The following is a 20662-nucleotide window of genomic DNA, read 5'->3' as shown; positions in this document are numbered from 1 at the left end:
GTTTACCTTCATTTGAGGATTAAGGGATCCCTTCACATTGAACAATGATTGATACTCTTAAATTTAAAAATCTCCATAACTTTTAAAAGGATCTAACCATTCATGTGAGAGAGAAAAAACTAAAAAATAAAAAAACAACACATATAAACGGTCCAAATTATTTTAGAGGTCATGAAAATCTCCAAAATTGGGGTTTCACTCATTTTACCATTGAGAATATTGGGCAACCACTTACCCATGCTGCTCTACTATTCAACAATTTTTTTTAAGAGTGGTAAGCAATATCATATCAAATGTAGACTTATCATTGACTTAAGTCAAGTTTGGCATCCTTAAAATAATGAAAAATACTTGGAAGCACTAAAAATAGAGTACTAAAAAGAGCACTAATGATGTGGCAGTGTGCCCCGCCCACTTTCTATGCCTTATTTTTTTTTTTTTTTTTTACCATTCCCAATGCATTAGTGCTATTATGATGTATTTTTTAGTGGTCTAAATCATTGTTGTAAAATAATTCATATTTTTATCTTTTTTTCATCACATTACCTCTCTATTTTTCTATATATTTTTTCATAAAAAAATAAAAAATACATTTATTTAGCTCATTCTAAACAATCTTTTAGCCTATTCCGAGTGTGAACTATGTCGTGCTAAATAGACCGGCCACCTGACTACATATCCTGCTTGGTTGCCTAAGCCTAACTTGGTTAAGCAATGTAATAATGTAAAACTACATTCGACAATTTTATTTTTAAAAGATTTTTGACCCCTTGTGAATTTTTGAAAAAAAAAGTTTCTTAACTATATAAATGAGATTTTATTTTTAAAATTGCTCAAAATAATCAAAATTCATTAACATATTATCATGTAAAAAAAATGAATAATATATATATATATAAGAAACAACCCTATTTGATAAAGTTTATTTTTTTTAAATGGTTAAAAATTAATTGATTAAGTTATTTACACAACCACTCACCAAGTTACTCTTAATTTCTTTCTTCCCATCATTTTTCTTTTCAGCTATAATCTCAGACGAAAAATAGTTTCAAATTTTCTATCAAATAAATGATCAAATGTGAGGTATATTCTTGTGAAACATTTAATCATTTATTTGATTAAAAATTTAGGATCTATAATATTTTCTGTGCGAAATAATGCTACAAATCCAAAAATTTTACTAAAATTTTTATCAAAATATCTCATATAAAATTGAGGCACACATCATATAGGTCCCTTCCAATAAAAATTTTGATTAAACTTTTGATCTCTAACATTTTTGATGTAAAATAATATGAGATTTATCAAAAATTCATTGAGTTTCATTATCATCAATTCTTCGACGGCGTTGACGCTACTTACATTCCAATTCTAGGGTTTGAAGAAATCGTTGAGGGACTCAGATATATGAGAGTTTCCAAATGCTCTACCGGAAGCTGAAGGATCTTTGAGGTAATTCTTTTTCAGATCACTTTGATTCTCTTTTATTTGAGTTTTTTATTTTTTTCAAAACTTGTTATGATTGTGACTAGAATCAAAGAAAACTCCTATTGTGTACATGAAAATTGACCTATCGACTTAGGGGTGTTTGAAATAATCTAAATAATTATTTTTTGATCTTTTAAAAATATGATGCGTAAAAAAATAGAAAAATAATGTGCCTAAAAAAATAAAAAGATAAATAAGTGCATTTTGTAGTGTACCCAAAACAACTCTTTATTCTTATTTCTCATTCCCTTTTAGTTCATGGACTTGGATTAAACTGCTACTTTGAAATGGTGTGACTTAATGCAATATGGTGTAACTTACTGTAGCTTCTTATTACTCTTTTTTTTTTTTTTTAAAAAAAAAGATTGTTTGGTACAACTTAGACCATCTCCAACGCTTCAGCAAACGTGATATCAAATTCAAAATTTGATGAAAAAGTCACTTTTTTGAGCTCCAACCGTTTCACCAAATTGATATCAAATCCACAATTCAGCAAATCTTGTACCAAAATGAAAACAGGCGAAGCATTTTACCAAATTACTGTTCCTAACCGTTGGGAGAGACCAACCGGTCAACCAGCCGGTTGCCCGGCCGGTTGACCAACCGGTTGACCGCCTAAAGGTTCAAACGGTTCGAAAAAAAGGTTCAAACAGTAAAAAAAAAAAAAAAAAAAAAATTTTTTTGCCTAACCGGTCGACCAGCCGGTCGACCACTAAAAGGTTCAAAAAGTTCAAAAAAAAAAAAAAAAAAAAATCAAAAAAAAAAAAAAAAAAAATTTTTCGCTTAACCGGTCGACCGACCGGTCGACCGGCCGGTTGACCAACCGGTTGTCCCTGGCACAAATTTGATGAAATGCACCGTTGGAGCGAGTGGTATCAAATTGGTAAAATGAGTCATTTTTGACTCAAATTTGGTGAAAAATCTGAGTAACCGTTGGAGATGCTCTTATGCATTTAGTTAAGAGAAATAACTTCAATAAGCTAAAAAAAGCTTATATAAAAACTGGAAAATGATATGCTTTTAGCTAGAGATTATGAATTTTTGCTCAACAAAAGTTGCACTGCGCAGCCCGTTGCATATTTTCTTTTTTGAAATTTTAGTGGGAGGGGTAAGTACCGAATATGTAGTTTCTTGCATTTTTAAGAAATCGGAAATGTTATGCATCCCGAAAATGAGGTATATGTTGTTGTAGGCCACACCTATAATTAATTTGGTTCACACAATAGATGAATGAATATATCAAAATATTGGTTTATTGGCATTGTAACGTCTAATAATATTATGCTTCAACTTTGACAGAATAGACATTGAGTTTGATACTACATGCTTTTAGTCTTTTGCCTAGTTGTGATGTGAAAGAGCCTGTAAGCAAAATTAGTCTTTTCAATTTTGATAAAAAAAAATTAAGGTGAAATTACTTGAACTAGATTTTTCAATTTCAAATATTCAACTATTTTGATATTGTACTGTTACAGCCAAATGAATAATAGATGTCCATACTCCATGCTATGTTGTTAGCGAAGTTATTACTGCAATAAACTTGTGTCATATGTTCATTAGGGATAAAATAAACTAGTCTAGTTTTATGTAACCAGAAATGCGGATATGGTTGTGTATGTATTGCCCTCCTTGGACCTTGCTTTAGTGGGAGTCTTGTGCACTGAGTCACCCTTTTTTAGTCTAGTTTTTTGTATTTTTTTACAGAAGAAAACTTGGGAATTGAGAGCCATCGTCGACGAAAACGACTGAACGCATGAATTTTAATTCTGGAGCGGATTCTCTTGATCTTGTTGGTGAAAGCACATCTTCGCCTTATTGTTTTGGATTTGGAGAAACTTACTAGTTTTCTTATACACCTACATCCTGCATCAAACCATTTTTCTGTGATTAAAACATTAATGAAAAGTAGTCTAGTTTAGAGATTTTGAAACCAACAGCTTAAGCACCATTATGACATTCATTAGTTTTATCTGTACTTTGTTTCTGCTGGAAAGGATGAAGAAAAGAGTATGTCAATTGAAGTATACTGCAAATACCCCTGTCAAATACCACAATTTCCTTTGATTGTATGGTTTGGGTGGTGGGTTTGGCTAAATTACTTTGAAAACCTGCTCCCGTCTGTTTTTCTTTTTAAAGACAATAAATTACACTTTTTACCCTCCAACTTTCACCTGAATTTCACTTTAGTCTATCACTTTCCTAATTGCAAACAATAAGTCCTCAACTTCAATTTGTGTTTCAGCTTGGCCCTCCCATCACCCCACCGTGGAATTTAAGTGAAAGTTGGAAGATCGAAGTATAATTTGCCTAATCATTTTTTCTTCTAATGGCTATAAAACTTGTTCATGTGGCCCTCATGTGAACACTTCGCTTGAAAAATTTTAGAGGTTACTAACAAGAGGACTTAATTGTTGAAGTTTTAGGATTTAATTGTTTCAATGAGAAGATAAGGAACCAAAATAAAATTCAAATGAAAGTTGGAGGGTGAAAAGTGTAATTTTTATTTTTAAATATTATACTTTCTATTTGTCATCCTATATGCTGAAGGCATACCTTGAACCTTCTTTATATGTTGATCTTCCTCTCTGGTTCCCTTACGCAGGACCTGGAAGTTGCAAAAATATAAATAAAGTACCAATTTGAACTTTCCCTTGATAGGATCTAGCAGCAACTCAATTTAATTGTGCTTGTGTGAAAGCAAAAGAATCGACTAAATTTATTCTTCAAAAAAAAAAAAAAGAATCGACTAAATCCTCATTGGTTAAATTAGTGAGGCGAAGTCCACTTAAGGAAATGGAATCCACTCTTTTAAACAATAAGAGTAAAGAGTTTTGTTCACCCACATGATATCGGACTTGAATCAACCATGTTAAAATCCACCTACTCTCCACCTACTTCACCCACTTAAACCTACTCCACTAAACCTAACCCACTACACCACTACCACCTCACCTACTCCACTAAACCTAACCCACTACACCACTACCATCTCACCTACTCCACTAAACCTAACCCACTACACCACTACCACCTCCACTTCACCTACTCCTTACCTACTACACACTCACCCTCTTCTATATATAGGAATCATGAATCATTGTAATAGATATCAATATAAACATCAATCAATAATACAATTCTCTATTTCTCTTTATACATTAAATTTCTACATGGTATCAGAGCAAGGTTAAGCACTTAGTATTTTTCGTTTTACCGGCGGGCGGCAACCTCGCCTTGGCCGCCCGCCGGACCTCAACCTATTCCGCTTATTTTCTACACATACCTTCCCATCACTGCCTAAATCCTCTCTCTTGAGGCCAATGTGAATTCCTCTTCTTCATAATCTGCACTAACTGTGGCATCTTTTCCTGGGGCAAACTCTGCAACCCAACACTCAATCTATGCTTCTCCTCCATGCTCATTTGCCTCTTGTTAGGATCCTTCGCCTTCGGCTTTAGCTTTTGGCGCAGCAGCTTTTGTCTTAGCCGGAGCCTTCTTTTCCTTTTTCGCTTTTACAGCCTTCGGCTTTGCAGCAGCCTTCGGCTTTGCTTCCCTCTGGTGGCTCCCCAGGTTCCACCTGAGCTGCATGATTCATTTATAGCTGCAATTGATAAGGGAAGTATTAGAACAATGCCCAATAGAAGTATGCCAGCTGCTCCTTACCCTACTCTTGGAGCACTATTAATAGGTGATGCTTTCAACATGCGTCATCCTTTAACTGGTGGAGGAATGACTGGAGCCCTGTATAAGGTGTTTTGTGCATCTCCTGATCAAGCAAGGAAGGAAATGCGTGAAGCATGTTTTGATTATTTGAGCCTTGGAGGTGTGTGTTCAACAGGACCAGTGGCTTTACTCTCTGGTCTAAATCCTAGCCCATTGAGCTTGATACTCCATTTCTTTGCTATAGCCATATATGGTGTTGGCCGTCTCTTGCTACCATTTCCTTCCCCTAAGCGCCTGTGGATATCAGCTAGATTATTTTTGGGTGCATCGGCTATCATTTTTCCCCTCTTTCTCTCACATGGGCTTGTCCCCTCTCTCTCCTTCGTTTGATTTCAAAATCCATTATTTTTATTTATTTTCTCCAAACCACTTTCCTTATTTCCCCCATCTTTCATTTTGATTTCAAATATATTTTTATTATTTCTTTCTTTATTTTTCTTTCACATTATTTTTTAATCTTTTTCAAATTCCATTCATACCATATAGCTTTGCACACCAAACCATCTTTTATTCATCTCAGAGATCAACCCCGATCACAATTTTAACAAAAAAAAAAAAAAAAAAAAAAGAAAAAAAGAAAAAAAAAAAAGCAACCACAACAACACAAACCACAACACCACAAGATTTGTTTTCTTTTCTGCAGACGGCCACCCACCGACCTCACTTTTTCGCCTATTCCGCCGGTCTTTTCTTCTTGCCTCCGTCCTGGGCGGCCCTTGACGGTGTTGCCTCCGTGTTTCCCACTCCACTGGGCACGATCACTCCACCCTGCTCCTCCACTACAGCATATGGCGGACCTCCAAATCGGAACATAACGGTGGCCTTCCGCTTCAGCTCCTTATTTTCCGCCTTTAGCACACTTATCTCTGCTCGCGCATCCTTATACATGCGTTGGAGCAGAGCCAGTTGGGCGTTTAACTGCTGCACCTCATTTGTCCTACTCTGCAGCCGGTGCGACAAGTTTGTGACCGCAGTCATAGTTTCAACACAGGACTTCAATGTATACTGATTAGCTTCAATATCCGTTTGCACTGCCATTTTTTGCTCCACCGACCGCATCGGAAAGTTCAACGGAGCAAAACCAGAGGTGTTTGGTTGAGGTTCACAAGCCACCGCACCAGTTATCTCTCTTGTTGACTCGTTGAGGTCGGGAAAGAGAGTGAGCAGACCACGGGAAGAAGAGGCTATGTTCTGGGTAACTAAACGGGAAGAAGAAGCCATGTTTTTGGGTTGCTGAGTGTTTCAGAGAAGGGTTGGTTACAGAATGTTACAGAGAACGAAGAGGTTTCAACTGGTTTGTTATGCTTCCAAGCCTCAGACTTCGCTTTGGTTTATAAAGACAGAGACGACGAGGCCGACACGCGCTCTGTCAATCACGTGCATCGCCGCGTGTCAGGCGCCCCTTTTGATGGCTCGACGCTTTCTGTCGGGCACGTCTTTTGATGAAGTGGGCGCGCCTTTTGATAGCACGCCTTTTGATGGCACGCCTTTTTATGGATTGGGCACGCCTTTTGAAAGATTGGGCACACCTTTTGAGGGTGCGACTTTTTAAGGGTCCGACAAGACTCTGTAAACTGTCCCGACATTGATTCCGGTTAGTTTCTACATGGGTCCGACAAGACTCTGTAAACTGTCCCGACATTGATTCCGGTTAGTTTCTATATGGGTCCGACAAGACTCTGTAAACTGTCCCGACATTTGATTCCGGTTAGCTTTTCCAAGGGTCCGACAAGACTCTGTAAACTGTCCCGACATTGATTCCGGTTAGTTTCTACAAGGGTCCAGCAAGACTCCGTAAACTGTCACAACAACTGTCACCACATTGTCTGCTACAACGGTCCGACATGATCCCATAAACTGTCTTCTACATGGTTATGACACCCCCATACAGTGTCCTCTACAACGTTATGACACCACCATCCAGTGTCTTCACCAATGGTCTGACACGACCATTCAGTGTCTCTTATCCTCTTTTATTTTTATGTATTTTCTTGTTTTGTTACTCTCTCCAAACTCAAGTTGGTTAGTTCCTATCCCCCTTGAGTTTGCGGGGGGCTGTTAAAATCCACCTACTCTCCACCTACTTCACCCACTTAAACCTACTCCACTAAACCTAACCCACTACACCACTACCACCTCACCTACTCCACTAAACCTAACCCACTACACCACTACCACCTCACCTACTCCACTAAACCTAACCCACTACACCACTACCACCTCCACTTCACCTACTCCTTACCTACTACACACTCACCCTCTTCTATATATAGGAATCATGAATCATTGTAATAGATATCAATATAAACATCAATCAATAATACAATTCTCTATTTCTCTTTATACATTAAATTTCTACAAACCATGATGCTAATTTTAAGGCATAAGTCCTATTACCTCAACTAGACTTTCCAAACGGTTTCTCATCCTTCTCTGTATAAAACTTCTGGTGCACTGTTTAAGAATCTCATCAGCTTTAAGATAAGAAAATCAATGCTTAATGATTTACAAATAGTTAAATATTTTACCTTTACATGATTTTTTACAAAGGCATAGAAGTTCAGTAGGCTCCACACGGTCTTGTCTAGCTTTTTGCCTTCAACATGACGTGAAGAAATATCTGTTAATATGTCATAAAAAAAGTGCATTAGATGTAGCCAATTCAACTTCTGCCCTGTGAATGTATCTTAAGACAAGTCTGTTTTTAAAATTTTACGCAATGTTACTAAACACGACTGAAGATGGATCTCTTGCTTACATGTTTTGCATTAGTAGTTCATGTTTTGAGTATTTGGGTCCTTTCTTATGATATTTTATGTATATTCTTTTTTTCCTGAAATAATTTGAATATGGTTCATAGCTGCATGACACAATGTTTTGATATAGTGTTGGTATGTGTCCAATTCATCTAATTTCTATGTTCATGGTCACAGGGACTCGGAAAAATATTCATAGTTCCTAATATACTTATTTTGTTTTTTAATGTAAAATAGTATTTAGAAGGGACCATGGAGCACTGCATGCGTAATATGGGGTTGTATGCATTGTTTTATGGTAAACTCAAATTATTAAATCTTCTTGCTAGGTGAATGCCACTAGTGCACATGCAGACAATATCCCATACTCTTCAAGTGTTGCATGTCCAATATGGGTACTTCATATGTTTAGAGGAGTCTATGTAAACATTGATATGGCAACTTTAGTCAATACCAAAAGTGGCAAACCCTCCATTGGTGCTTAAGTCTTCCAAGTGCTCTCCTCTTAACTCAGGGGGTGGAATGGGGGACCAGGTGCAAGGAGGTGCTTTAGCCCATTGTTTTGAACTTCCCACATCCATCAGTTCCTGCCAAAATTATTCTATTATTTCATGAATATTAAGACCTTTTTGTTTCAATGTTTGGCACATAAGAAATCTTTTCATCTCATGATTATTTGCTACAAACCTGAAAGAAGGCTGTCGCAATTATCACATCCGTATTTTCTTTGAAGCGCATTGGGAATACTACAGTAATTTTTGCTGGCTGTCAAACAAACAGGCTGATTTTCATTATGGCAGTTAAAACAACACTAAACCATGCGTAGAATTATTTGTACATATTGAAAGTGGAACAGCTTTGGTTGCCAATCGTTAACAGTTTGGATGTTTATCCAGTTAGATATGTTATTAGGGCCATAAATTCCAACTTTGAAAAATCGAAGAAGATAATAGAACAATCTGTCTATTTATATAGTTTTGGTGTAATAAACTATCAGATTTATATTGAGTGGTTAAAGAGTTTATATTAAAAAATAAAAAATAAAAAACAGCAGCTGGGAAAAAAAAATCATGGGATTGAAAATTTCAAAGAGCTTGGAATTCAACTTCGGGACCTATTTTACATACCTTGAAGCATTAAAAGGCTACTTGAACTAGAAAAATATGCTATTCTTCCATCAAAAAAAAAAAAAAATTAAGACTAATATTTTTACTTCATAGGAGAATTGTTGAGGTCCATAATTATGTGTTTTCTATTTCCTTGCATTCTCTATTTTTTTAAATATATATATATATATATATTGATTTAGCTCTCAAAAACATGATTTAGCTCTCAAGAATAGTCAAATTTTCAAGAAGTAATTATGTTTGCAAATTTAAGTTCTTAAATTTGATTCCGACTTAAAGTTTTTATCAAGTTGAAGATTTCATATCTCTGTGTTTGTCTTAACGAACAATTGCTAGCTTGTTTATTCATTGTGTCTTTAACCGTCTCGTTTGCTTCTGTTGACATTTCATTTATTCCCAAAGCATAGACGTACCTGTTTGATTACAAAGAAAGGCTCTCTTGGGTGATACACGAGCTTGATTGGTCTGTAGATCCATTGAGGTGCATCCTGAGAACTAATATTCCTCAAAATTTCTTTCAGCTGAGAGCTCAGTATTACTGATTGCACTGTGGAGATTTCTGTGATTATCTTCATGGATTCTGGAAGAAAACACATACTGACACAATGAAGTAAGCATTTCGTAATAGTTTCCTTATTTTGCATAAGTACTTGTAGAAACATCATTTTCTTCCACACTAATTTCATGTTAGTTTTCTATTTTGGTGGTCGGTTTCAAAATGGCCCAGGTCCTGTCATCTGTCTCAAAGTACTTCCAAGTTCCAACCATTAGATCATGTAGGAATCTTGAGGAATGATCTAATGGTTGGGAGTATTATCATCAAATCATGAATCCTTTTGCCAAAATAGTGAATCATGAATCATAAGATTCACTTTATTTGGCATAATGTATAGTTTTATATATGTTTATACAAATAAAACTACATACATAGTGTTTAAAAGAGAAATAAATATCAATACATAACTAAATTGTATATATGTATATACATATAAAACCGTGTATATGAAGAATTTAAAATATTTTTACTTAAAGTTAACTTGCATTAATTTTGATATTTGTGGGTGGTTAGCATGTTTAAAATCAGCTTATGTAATGCTTATATATGCTTCTTGTGGTTGCTGGATAGACTTGTGTAGAAGAAGTACAAGTTTTGTTTTTTTTGGTCAAGGGATGGGGGAAGGGGATCCCAGGGCTGGACCCCGTGAGTTGGTTGACCCCAAGAGATCTGGTGCTTTTCCACTGCACCACTAGCATGTGCTCGAAAAGAAATATTTGTTTGAACCTTTAACTGTCATTCTAATTCCCAACAGTGGGAAATTACCATCTTTCTTCTTCTCTGTTTCTCAGCAATAAAATGAATAATTATTTTATTTTTAAATAAACCTCCAAAAGTGACACCGCTATATATATTTCTGATTACAGTTATAAGCAAAGTTTCAATTATACCCATAATAATGAACAGTAGTAACTATAAATGGTAAGAGATAATTCAAGCAATAATCTAGTACAAGTGAAAAAATAAAAAATGAAATCGTATGAAAAATAATGAACCTTTGCCATTTGGAATTCTAGCAAAGTCAAGTTTCAGAGTAAGCTGATATCCTTCTCTTGCAGGTTCAACAATCTCTACAACATCAGAAGAAATTCCCTTTACCATCTCTATAGTAGAATGTGGAAGCCCATTTGAAAGCAGGATTCCGTGGGAGAGCAGTGGTGTTGATATCGACAAGTAAGTATTATATGGATCTGATGCTGAAGACTGTTAAACAATATGGGAATAACACTCAGAATGAACATTTCTAAAACTTTTCATATTTCTATTATCTGATTATATGATGCATAATAGGATAGTCACTGTGATTCATGTGATACAAGGATATGGTAAGAGATCATTTGTTCCGTTCAAATCAAACAGCAAAAGGATAGAATTTAGAATGCAAAGATTGATCAAAATACTGGTGAGTTTCACTAGGCTAGGATTTCCCAAACTTTTACCTGAATGTGATATTCCACGGACCCAAATTCATGCAAGTGATGATCAAGCTCCATAGGCTTTTCAGCACTGCACAAAAGAAAGAATGCTGATCATGAAATTGGTTTTAACTTTGTTGAAGATTTGTGAAGTTTTCTGTAGATCCGATGTGGTTGATCCAAAAGTGATGGTGACAAATAGGATAGATAGATATATTTTGTGTAATTTCTCTAGTCAGTATGGTTCCAGATTTCCTTTTTTTTTTTTTTCTTTTCTTTTTTCTTTTTTAAATTTATATTTTTTATGAGAAACCAAAGTTTTTGTGATTAAAATACAAGATATATGGTAAAATAGTGAAAGCAATTTAATCCAATGTGAAGCATTGGTAATGGTATTTATAAATTGTATCTAACACATTGATGAAAGTGATGGATAAAGTCCTACTATGAGAGATCAAACTTACTCTTGTTTGGGAATCTAGGGGGGACAAGAAAATAAAGGATTACTTAAGTTTGGAGATGGAAAAAAGAAAATTGGTGTTTTCCTATTTTGTTTGATTAGACCACATAAGAGAAAAGAAATAGAGTTCGTTATGTTGCTTTACCAAAATAAACTTTGTCAATGTCATTTCTTTTTATTTTTTGTATTTAGATGAAGAATATTCACAATGTTTGGTTTCATATTTTTAAAAACAGTTTTCAGAAAATTCTACCTTCTTATTTTTTGTGTTTTTTTGTTTTTACTGAATTTTTTTAATATTTTACGCAATTTTTTTACCTTTTAGACACACCTAACATAAATACACCTAAAATGTAAAAAAAATTGTAAAAAAAATCTTTTAAAAATTCACTAAATACCAAAAATATAAAAAAAATTACAAGAATTTAGTACATCTTTTGTATTTTTATGTATTTCTTAATTTTTTAAAATATTTTTTCACATTTTTTTTTACTTTTTAGATACATCTAAGTAAGGTGTATCTAAAAAAGTAAAAAAAAAATGTTTAAAATTTTAAAAATATTCATTAAAAACAAAAAAGCACGAAAATCAAAAAACTCAATTTTTAAAAAACTTAATCCAAAAAATTTAAATCAAATACACTTATTGGTATTCTAAAATGTTAGCATTCAGCTGGTTTATTTTTTCTCCAAATCTCTCCACCTTTAGAGGAGATTTAAAAAGTGGGTTTTAAGATAGGTGTTTTTCTCTTCGTTTTTTTTGTCCTTCTATCCAATTTCGCACAACATTAGTAATTGAAACAGTTAATTGGGGGGTTTCACTTCTTGTTTCTCTAAATCATCCATTCAAAACGGATTGTTAATGAGTGAATCAAGTCAGATGTGCAAATTTTTTTTAGGTTTTCTGTTTGTTTCATTACTATGTTAATGACTTAATTTCATTGCACATGCAATGCAAGTATATTCTATTCATTAGCCTAATTTTTGTGTCTGTGTTTTTATTCTTTTTAGGAAAATGGCTACACTCTCCATATCTAATGTACCATGCCATGATTGGTTGTTGAAGAGCTGAACCCATATTTGATTAAAAAAAACTATACGAGCACGAAATAATCTTCTCATATAATCCTGTTGATCAAGTTTGCACTCCTCCAAACGTCGTCGTTTTGCTACTTGAAAACACACGAGAGATAGTCAGCGGGTGTATGCCAGAAATCCCTCCGATGCCTAAATCAACAAGTAAACAATAGACAGTAAGCTCAGCGTATTTGATGTTGGAAATGGTTATTTTTTCCTCAAAGTTTGGTCTATTTTTTAGGTGGGCCCCGAGTGTCAATTTACTCGGGTCAAAGTGGTAACGCGTTCTATGCCGCGTTGTGATTCACGTGGTATATGAGTGTTGAACTGGGGCCGGTTCTATGAGAATGCAAAGGCTAAATTCTCTAGAAACACTTATGAAAACCAGGCGCGTTCAAGGCCAAAATGAACACAACAGTGAGAACCACGATGTGTTAGAAGATATTTTGTGTGAAATCTATTGTCTTGGCTTACACAAACAGCTGAACAATTCAAGGCATCGCGTCCATTGGTTAGCCAGTAAGTCCGATAGGTTATCACTAGGGCAGGTTCAAAGCCGAAAACTACCTATCCTGATGCAAGATATTTTCGACTTATACTCTTTCGTTAAGTCTGCATATTGTTGCATTTCCGTTGTCATCAAATTCCATTCATGTGGGGGATTATGGTTATTTTTTCCTCAAAGTTTGGTCTATTTTTTAGGTGGGCCCCGAGTGTCAATTTACTCGGGTCAAAGTGGTAACGCGTTCTATGCCGCGTTGTGATTCACGTGGTATATTTGGTTGCTCAAAACCATTACCGAGTGAATGGGAAATTGAAGCCAAAGTGTGCTCCATGGAAATGGAGTTTTGGTGGAAATTCCTTAAGGTTGTAAATTGGCTTGTCCCACATTGATTTGGTGGGAGGTTTTGAAAGGGTTTATAAGGCTTAGGGTGAGATACTTGGGGTGTGCCCCAAGGGGTACCCAAGTGTTTTAGAGGGAGAGGTTATGGGCAAAATGGGCTAGACCCATTGGACCCAAAAATCACCACACACGCGCGCGCCGCCGCCGTCCGGTCGGACGGGCTGGGCGCGGGTGCGTGGTTGGGTTGGGCTTCTAATCTTTTTTGGGCAAAAAACATTTGAATTTAATTTTATTTTTTATTAAAATAAAATCCAGAATTCAAATTAAATTAGTTTGGATTTTTTGTTCATCCAAACAGGGCCCTTCCCGGTTTCAAACAGAAATAAACTGTTTTGGAATTAATGCACACCCAAACAGGGCCCTTCCCGTTTTACTATCTGTTTGAATTAATTCAAATCTGTTTGAATTCAAAACCCAACAGGTATGATACCTGTTCAATTCAAAACCAAGAGCTACATACCTGTTTAATTCAAAATGAAGAGCCACCTTCACATCTATAAATAGGACCACCCTCATTTGATGTTTGCATTCAGAAATTTCGTATTTCACTTCTGTTTTCTATTCTTCATCTTGCTGCATTTTATTTTCAAAAGAAAGAGTGTAAACACTTAGTGTGTTCGTAAGGCAAACAATTAGTAGTGCTGCTATTGTTTGTGGTAGATCATTTCATCCTGGGAGATAGACGTCCGAATTCTGAAAGCACCGTGGAGAGGACGAATCTGTCTTAAGGACACAGTGTTAAACACTGGACTTGATCAGAAATATAATTCGAAGAAATTAAATCAAGTAAGTTATTTAATTACTTTCAGTGTTGTTTTTATTTGTTTATTTATTCAGATTTTAATTTTGTTTTTGTAACAAAATAAAATCTGTTTTTATTTATTTATTTTTTATTTCGAGTTTGATTTTTGTAATCAAACATATTCTCTCCTTTTCTTTATTTCTTTATATTCTGGTTGTTGTTTTGTACACAACAGAATTAAATCTTTTTAAATACAGTGAAGATTGTCCTACATTTGAGAGTAAGAATTGTAATACCTGTGCATAGGTTCTGCCATGAGCTTTTATAGATTTCGCCTAGCACAATCCTAGTAGCACTCTAACTCTCCTTAGTAGAGTTCTCCGAGAAATCACATTCTCAAAGATAATGCCTATCTTAGTACTAAAAACTAGGAGAACTCTAACTCTTCTTAGCAAAGTCCTCCTAGGAATCACATTCCCAAGGATAATGCATATCCTGATAACACCCTACTCACTGCCAACCAAGTGAGATGCTTATCACCTTGCTTGGCTCACTACGCCTAACCGAGCTATCTGGTGCAAATACTTTGATCGGGCCGCACGATCACCAATTGTTTTGAATCCTCTCATCGGGCTACCTCTAGCTTGGCTTCCTTTATGTGGCCGACATAGCACTTCAGTTCGCCCACTGACCGCATCTGGAGCTCACCGACTAGCCTGTCAACCATTGTTCCCACACCGAGCTATCCTGAGCTCGTAACTTGGCCCACAATGCGGCCCAATATTTAGAAACAATGCTTCCTAGCATGGCCCAATTTGGCTATACAAATTACCCTCTCAATTGCCCCTTAATTCTATATGCGAAGCATGATTAGAATTACTTTCCTCCAGTCGAGCTAAAAACGCTCAACTCTACCAAGCTAGAGAAGTTGTTCGATTTCACAACTCGTTCAGTCCCAACATGTCTTATGTTACTCAACATGTCCTTCCACTACGCCGGCATATCTGACACGATGTCATTCCTAGGACACGTGGCGTGCCCCTATTAGCCCTGTTCTCCTGTTACAACTGTCATGTACCTTCCAAAAATTGGAACAACCTGCCTTTTTTCCTTCAACGTATAAATCCTTCGAGTTTGCAATCATACGACGAGTCGTTCTTTCTGTGTTTCGCCGAGCAGAATAACTCAGTTTACACTAACCCTACCAATCTGCTTTGGTTGAGATAACTACAATCCTACTTAAAGAGTTCAAAAACTTGTTGGTTGAACCTGCCCACCTGTTTTGGCCGAGATAAATGTCATCCCGATCAAAGAGTACCAAAATTTGTTGGTCAAATCTGTCAACTTACTTTGGCCGAGATAACTGTTATCCCGGTCAAAGAGTGTAAAAATTTGTTGGTCAAAGCTGCCAACTTGCTTTGGCCGAGATAACTGTCATTCCGTCAAAGAGTGCAAAAATTTGTTGGTCAAACTTGCGAACTTGCTTTAGCCGAGATAATTGTTATCTCAATGAAAGAGTGCAAAAATTTTATTGGTCAAACCTGCCAACCTGCTTTGGCCAAGATAACTGTCATCTCGGTCAAAGAGTGCAAAAATTGTTGGTCAAACTTGCGAACTTGCTTTAGTCGAGATAATTGTCATCTCAGTCAAAGAGTGCAAAAATTTTATTGGCCAAACCTGCCAACTTGCTTTGGCCAAAATAATTGTCATCTCGGTCAAAGAGTGCAAAAATTGTTGGTCAAACCTACCAACCTGCTTTGGCCGAGATAATTGTCATCCTAGTCAAAGAGTGCAAAAATTTGTTAGTCAAACCTGTCAATTTGCTTTGGCACTATCATCTCAGTCAAAGAGTGAAAAAAAAAAAAAAATTGTTAGTCAAACGTACCAACCTGTTTTGGCCGAGATAACTGTCATATCGGTCAAAGAGTGCAAAAATTGTTAATCAAACCTGCCAACCTGCTTTGGCCGAGATAACTATCATCCTAGTCAAAGAGTGCAAAAATTTTGTTGGTCAAACCTGCCAACCTACTTTGGCCGAGATAACTGTCATCTCAGTCAAAAAGGGCAAAAATTTATTGGCCAAATTTGTCAATCTGCTTTGGCCGAGATAACTGTCATCCCAGTCAAAGAGTGCAAAAATTTCTTGGTTAAATCTGCCAACCTGCTTTGGCCGATATAACTATCATTCTGGTCAAAGAGTGCAAAAATTTGTTGGTCAAACCTGCCAACTTGCTTTGGCTAAGGTAACTGTTATCCCGATCAAAGAGTGCAAAAAATTGTTGGTTAAACTTGCCAACCCCTTTTGCCTTTTGCTAGGTAAAGATTTGTTAGAAAGAGTTGGTCAAACCTGCCAACTCCCTTTGCCCCCTGTTGGGCAAAGATTTTTGCGCCGTCGATTGTTGACCATGTTAACTCTAACTGAAGGCTTTTTGTTCGGCATCGCTGTTGTGCCGGACTCTACCTTGGCGCGCGCCCCATCTTTCTCTACTCGAATGTGTTGGTGCACTATCTCCATCAGGGCTTCCATAGTAAAAGGCAACGTCATTGTCATTGAATCCCTTATCTTATGACCCACTAGTAAACCCTGCTTGTATTGTGCAATAGCTAGGTCGGTAAGACAATCGTTTATCTGGTTGAAGATCTCCGAATACTTGTTATTGTAAGATTTCAACGTTTCTTTCTGGCTCGTGTCAATGTCGAGCAGCTGGTCTATATCGACTAGAGTTTTGGTGTTTGTCTTAAACCTGGTAACAAATGCCTCCGCTAGTTGCGCTCATGAAGCGATGCTACCTTCTGGTAACCTCTCAAACCAAGTCAAGCCCAAGTCGCCTAAGCTTGATGGAAATAAGATACACATTAGAGCCTTGATCCGTCGATGCATGGCCATAACCTGGTGAAAGTGGCAAAAGTGCATGTAGGGGTCTGACTTCCCCTCATAAGTTGTGAACTTAGGCTGGTGAAAGCCTAAGGGTAATGTTGTGTTCTTTATCGCCGGAACGAACGGCGAGCTTTGCAAGCTTGCTAACTCTTTGTCTGCTAGTTGGTAAGCAAGGCGCAATATTGGCATTCCAACCTCGACACTTGCATGTGTCCAAGGAGCCAGTTGCTGTAGAGTAGAGACCCTTTAGGGGTCGCGTGCCTGGGCGTCTTCTCTCCTTCGAGCCCTTTCTTCTAGCACGGTCCGCAATTCCGCCAACCTAGGCAACTCGATGTGCTAAGAAGTGGTTTAATGTGTGTGTAAGGGTCGATAATTGCTTCCCTCCGTGTCAGACCTTTCAATCCTCGTTCTTTCAGATCTGGAGTAATGAGTCCTAGAGGTTCTTGATTATGTATCGCATGTCCTAAGGCTTATGCTTTTAGATTGCGATGGTGTGACTCGCCTGTCGCCATCCCCTGAGTGGCGAGAACACGTTCTGCCATCGTAGATCTCTTTCCCTTCTATTCTTTTGCGTTTCAACTGGCACTTCATGATCTCCATGTCAGTCGCCATTCTCCTTATCAATCTGTCTTGCTCCTTTACGCGATCCTCTAGAACCTAAGAATCCATTCTCCGTCTCTGTCTATCTGGGCTTTGAGAGCGACGAGGACTTGAACCCTATTTTTCTCACGCGCCTCTCCGTGGGTTTTGCCGTTAGGGATCCACATCTGTAATGGGCAAGACTAAAGGAAAATCTTTGCGCCTCATGTTCCCCTCTGGAGTTTGTCCATCAATAGCAGAATTAGGCAAGTCTTCGTTGTACGTCATTGAACTTAGTTGAAATAAATCTCAATCGAAAGGTTTGTTCTCTGTGATAGTTTCCACAGACGACGCTAATTGTACGAGCACGAAATAATCTTCTCGTATAATCCTGTTGATTAAGTTTGCACTCATCCAAACATTGTCGCTTTTCTACCTCAAAACACACGAGAGCTAGCCGGCGGATGTGTGCCAGAAGAAACCCCTCTGATGCCTAAGTAAGTAAGTAGACAATAGACAATAAGCTCTGCGTATTTGAGAGTAAGAATTGTAATACTTGTGCATAAGTCTTGCTATGAGTTTTTATAAATTCCGCCTAGCACAATCTTAATAGGACTTTAACTCTTCTTAACAAAATCCTCCTAGGAATCACATTCCCAAGGATAGTGCCTATCCTGATAACACCCTACTCACTACCAACTAAGTGAGATAGTTATCACCTTGCTCAGCTCACTATGCCTAACCGAGCTATCTGGTGCAAATACTTTGACTGGGCCACGATCACCAATTGCTTTGAATCCTCTCGCCGGGCTACCTCTAGCTCGGTTTCGGCTCGCCCATTGACCGCATCTGGAGCTCACCGATCAACCTGTCAACCATTGTTCCCACACCGAGCTATCCTCAGCTCATAACTTGGCCCACAACGCGACACAATATTCAGAAACAATGCTTCCTAGCTTGGCCCAATCTAGCTATACAAATTATCCTCTCAAAAACTATCACAAAGATATCGGTTTGTCTCGTTACCATTTTTAATGACTTATTTCATTGCACATGCAGGGATATTCTATTCATTAACCTTTTATTTTCGTCAAGGAAATGTCTACATTACTCTCCATTTCTAACGTAACATGCCGTGTTTGGTGAGTGGACAGCTCAACCCATATTTGATATAAAAAAATAAAAATAAAAATTGCCACAAAGATACTTGAGGTTTGCATTTCACTACACCGCTAGATCATTGCAAGACCCATCATTGGAAATCTACCTGGAAAACACATTTTCCTGTCTGCCAAACAGCCAACGTGCGAGAGCTCCCTCTACAGAGAAATTACCTCCACCCTTTTCACACATGAATTGAACAACATATTACCATCAAAGGGTTCTCCACTTGAAACCTAGTTCTGCATTATGTTTGAAGTGGTTTTGTTACAGAATATAGCCCTACTATGCGCAAATTTGCATATAGGACATTGGAATAATTTTTCTTTTGCGCTTCTTGATGATTGTTTCCATTGTGAATGTGAATACCAGTTGCATTTTATTGTCATCTAATCGTCGAAACATACTATCCTCTAAGTCACATAGTGAAAACGTTTTATTCTGGAATAGTCCTATCCTTATTTAGGTTTTATCCAGCAACCAAAAGTAGCCCAAGCACTTCAATATACTCCAATGATAATAGAAAGAGAGAGAGAGAGAGAGAGAAGGATAAATTACATTGTTCACCATTATAGTTTAAATTTAACTTTGATCCCTATAGTTTTAAATTGAACAATTTGATTCTTACACTTCAAATTTAGTTTCAGTTTGGTCCACCTTCCATTCAAGTTGGAGATTAAAATCAACGATTGTTGGGGTATTTGTCAATATCTTAAGGTGTACACGTAGGAATTGAAACTAGATTTAAAGTGTGGATTAAATTATTAAATTAAAATTATAGAGATTAAAGTGAAATTTAAGTTAAAAGTATAGGATTCAAAGTGTAATTAATCCAAAAACATATTAATAGGAGAGTAGTAATTCTCACCTATACAATTTGAGCAGAATCTGCTTCAGTGCTGGGGATGCCCTCTCAAAGCAAGCCATTCCTCCTGCCATCTCTCTCTCTCTCTACACACACACGGGCACACTCACATATAAGGAGGGAACGGAAGGTGAAGAAAGAAATGCACCACTGCACTCTGAGTCAAGTAGGATAGAAGACAACTTTGAGTGCAATTTAAGTTCTATGTTGCAATCATGTTTAGCAAACCTTTGAAGCAACGACATACCTACCCATCAAAAACATCCATATCTATCTCTGTCTTTCATTCATTTAACTTGTTTCCAACGCACAACATCATACCATATTTCATTCCATTATATATATATATATATATGTATATTTTTTTTGAAGTTAAAAACAGAACCGTTTTAGATTGTTTGGTCATGTAAAATGAATCTATATTTGGTCATGTAAAATGAATCTATACTATATATATATATATATATATATAAGTAAATGTAGTGGTCTTTTGGTTGGGAGATTTAAGGAATGATTTGGAAAGGGAAAGAGAAAAGTTAGATGAAATATGAATAAAATATACCAACATTTCACTTAGTTTCACACATTTTTTTCTTTTCTATTTCTAAATTTCTCCCCAAATCTTTCAACCAAACACATTATTAAAAAACTCTAAACTCTCAATTCTAACATCTGATGAAACTCTTTTTTTTACCTGGTGGCACATCCATTCTTCTCTGATTCTATTTTTCTATTTTTTTTTCTCTTTTATATTTTTTATTTCACTTTTTAATTACTTAAGATATGGATATATATATATATATATATATATGTTATCATATGAATAAGAGATTTTCAAAATATTTAAAGATAAAAGATGAGTTTGATTCTAATTTAAATTTCTCTATCAGAGAGTTTGACTCTAATTCAAATTTTTTCATCAGATTTATATC

The 20662-nt window shown here is 36.5% G+C and overlaps 1 protein-coding gene and 2 long non-coding RNA genes across 4 annotated transcripts; 1 reads left to right on the top strand and 2 right to left on the bottom strand.

Moving 5' to 3' along the window:
* The first annotated feature begins 682 nt into the window (after window positions 1-682).
* LOC114269029 (uncharacterized) lies at window positions 683-11045 on the top strand. The gene is made up of 3 exons (XR_003631491.2): window positions 683-1452; window positions 9616-9704; window positions 10709-11045. It is a non-coding gene; the product is annotated as an uncharacterized LOC114269029 (long non-coding RNA).
* Window positions 2903-20655, bottom strand: ARPC2B (actin-related protein C2B). 2 transcript variants are annotated; one of them, XM_028210290.2, is made up of 10 exons: window positions 19734-20655; window positions 11090-11156; window positions 10646-10853; window positions 9508-9674; window positions 8655-8732; window positions 8422-8554; window positions 7740-7831; window positions 7609-7665; window positions 4042-4093; window positions 2903-3351 (listed from the first exon to the last, which is right to left on the bottom strand). In XM_028210290.2, the coding sequence occupies exons 1-10, from the start codon at window positions 19802-19804 to the stop codon at window positions 3164-3166; spliced, it is 1113 nt and encodes a 370-aa protein (XP_028066091.2). In that variant the 5' UTR covers window positions 19805-20655; the 3' UTR covers window positions 2903-3163. The 2 variants fall into 2 exon arrangements, with proteins under 2 accessions (XP_028066091.2, XP_028066092.2); XM_028210291.2 differs by lacking the exon at window positions 7609-7665.
* On the bottom strand, window positions 7183-7491 carry LOC145795037 (uncharacterized). Its single transcript, XR_014335187.1, has 2 exons — window positions 7432-7491; window positions 7183-7389 (listed from the first exon to the last, which is right to left on the bottom strand). It is a non-coding gene; the product is annotated as an uncharacterized LOC145795037 (long non-coding RNA).
* Window positions 20656-20662: the final 7 nt, after the last annotated feature.

The sequence above is a fragment of the Camellia sinensis genome, chromosome 7, assembly GCF_055761805.1.
Source record: "Camellia sinensis isolate YWXY chromosome 7, ASM5576180v1, whole genome shotgun sequence".
Taxonomy (NCBI): Eukaryota; Viridiplantae; Streptophyta; class Magnoliopsida; order Ericales; family Theaceae; genus Camellia; species Camellia sinensis.
The sequence above is the reverse complement of the archived record's forward strand: the minus strand, read 5'-3'. Positions and strand labels throughout refer to the sequence as shown.

Excerpts from the sequence above, each read along its gene's own strand:
- ARPC2B (XM_028210290.2), bottom strand. The coding sequence starts at position 19,804 with ATGGCAGGAGGAATGGCTTGCTTTGAGAGGGCATCCCCAGCACTGAAG. Across the intron at positions 4,094-7,608 it reads GTTTGGAAAGTCTAGTTGAG|GTCCTGCGTAAGGGAACCAG; the intron begins GTAATAGGACTT and ends TGCAACTTCCAG. Across the intron at positions 3,352-4,041 it reads ACATATAAAGAAGGTTCAAG|GATGTAGGTGTATAAGAAAA; the intron begins GTATGCCTTCAG and ends GGTTTGATGCAG.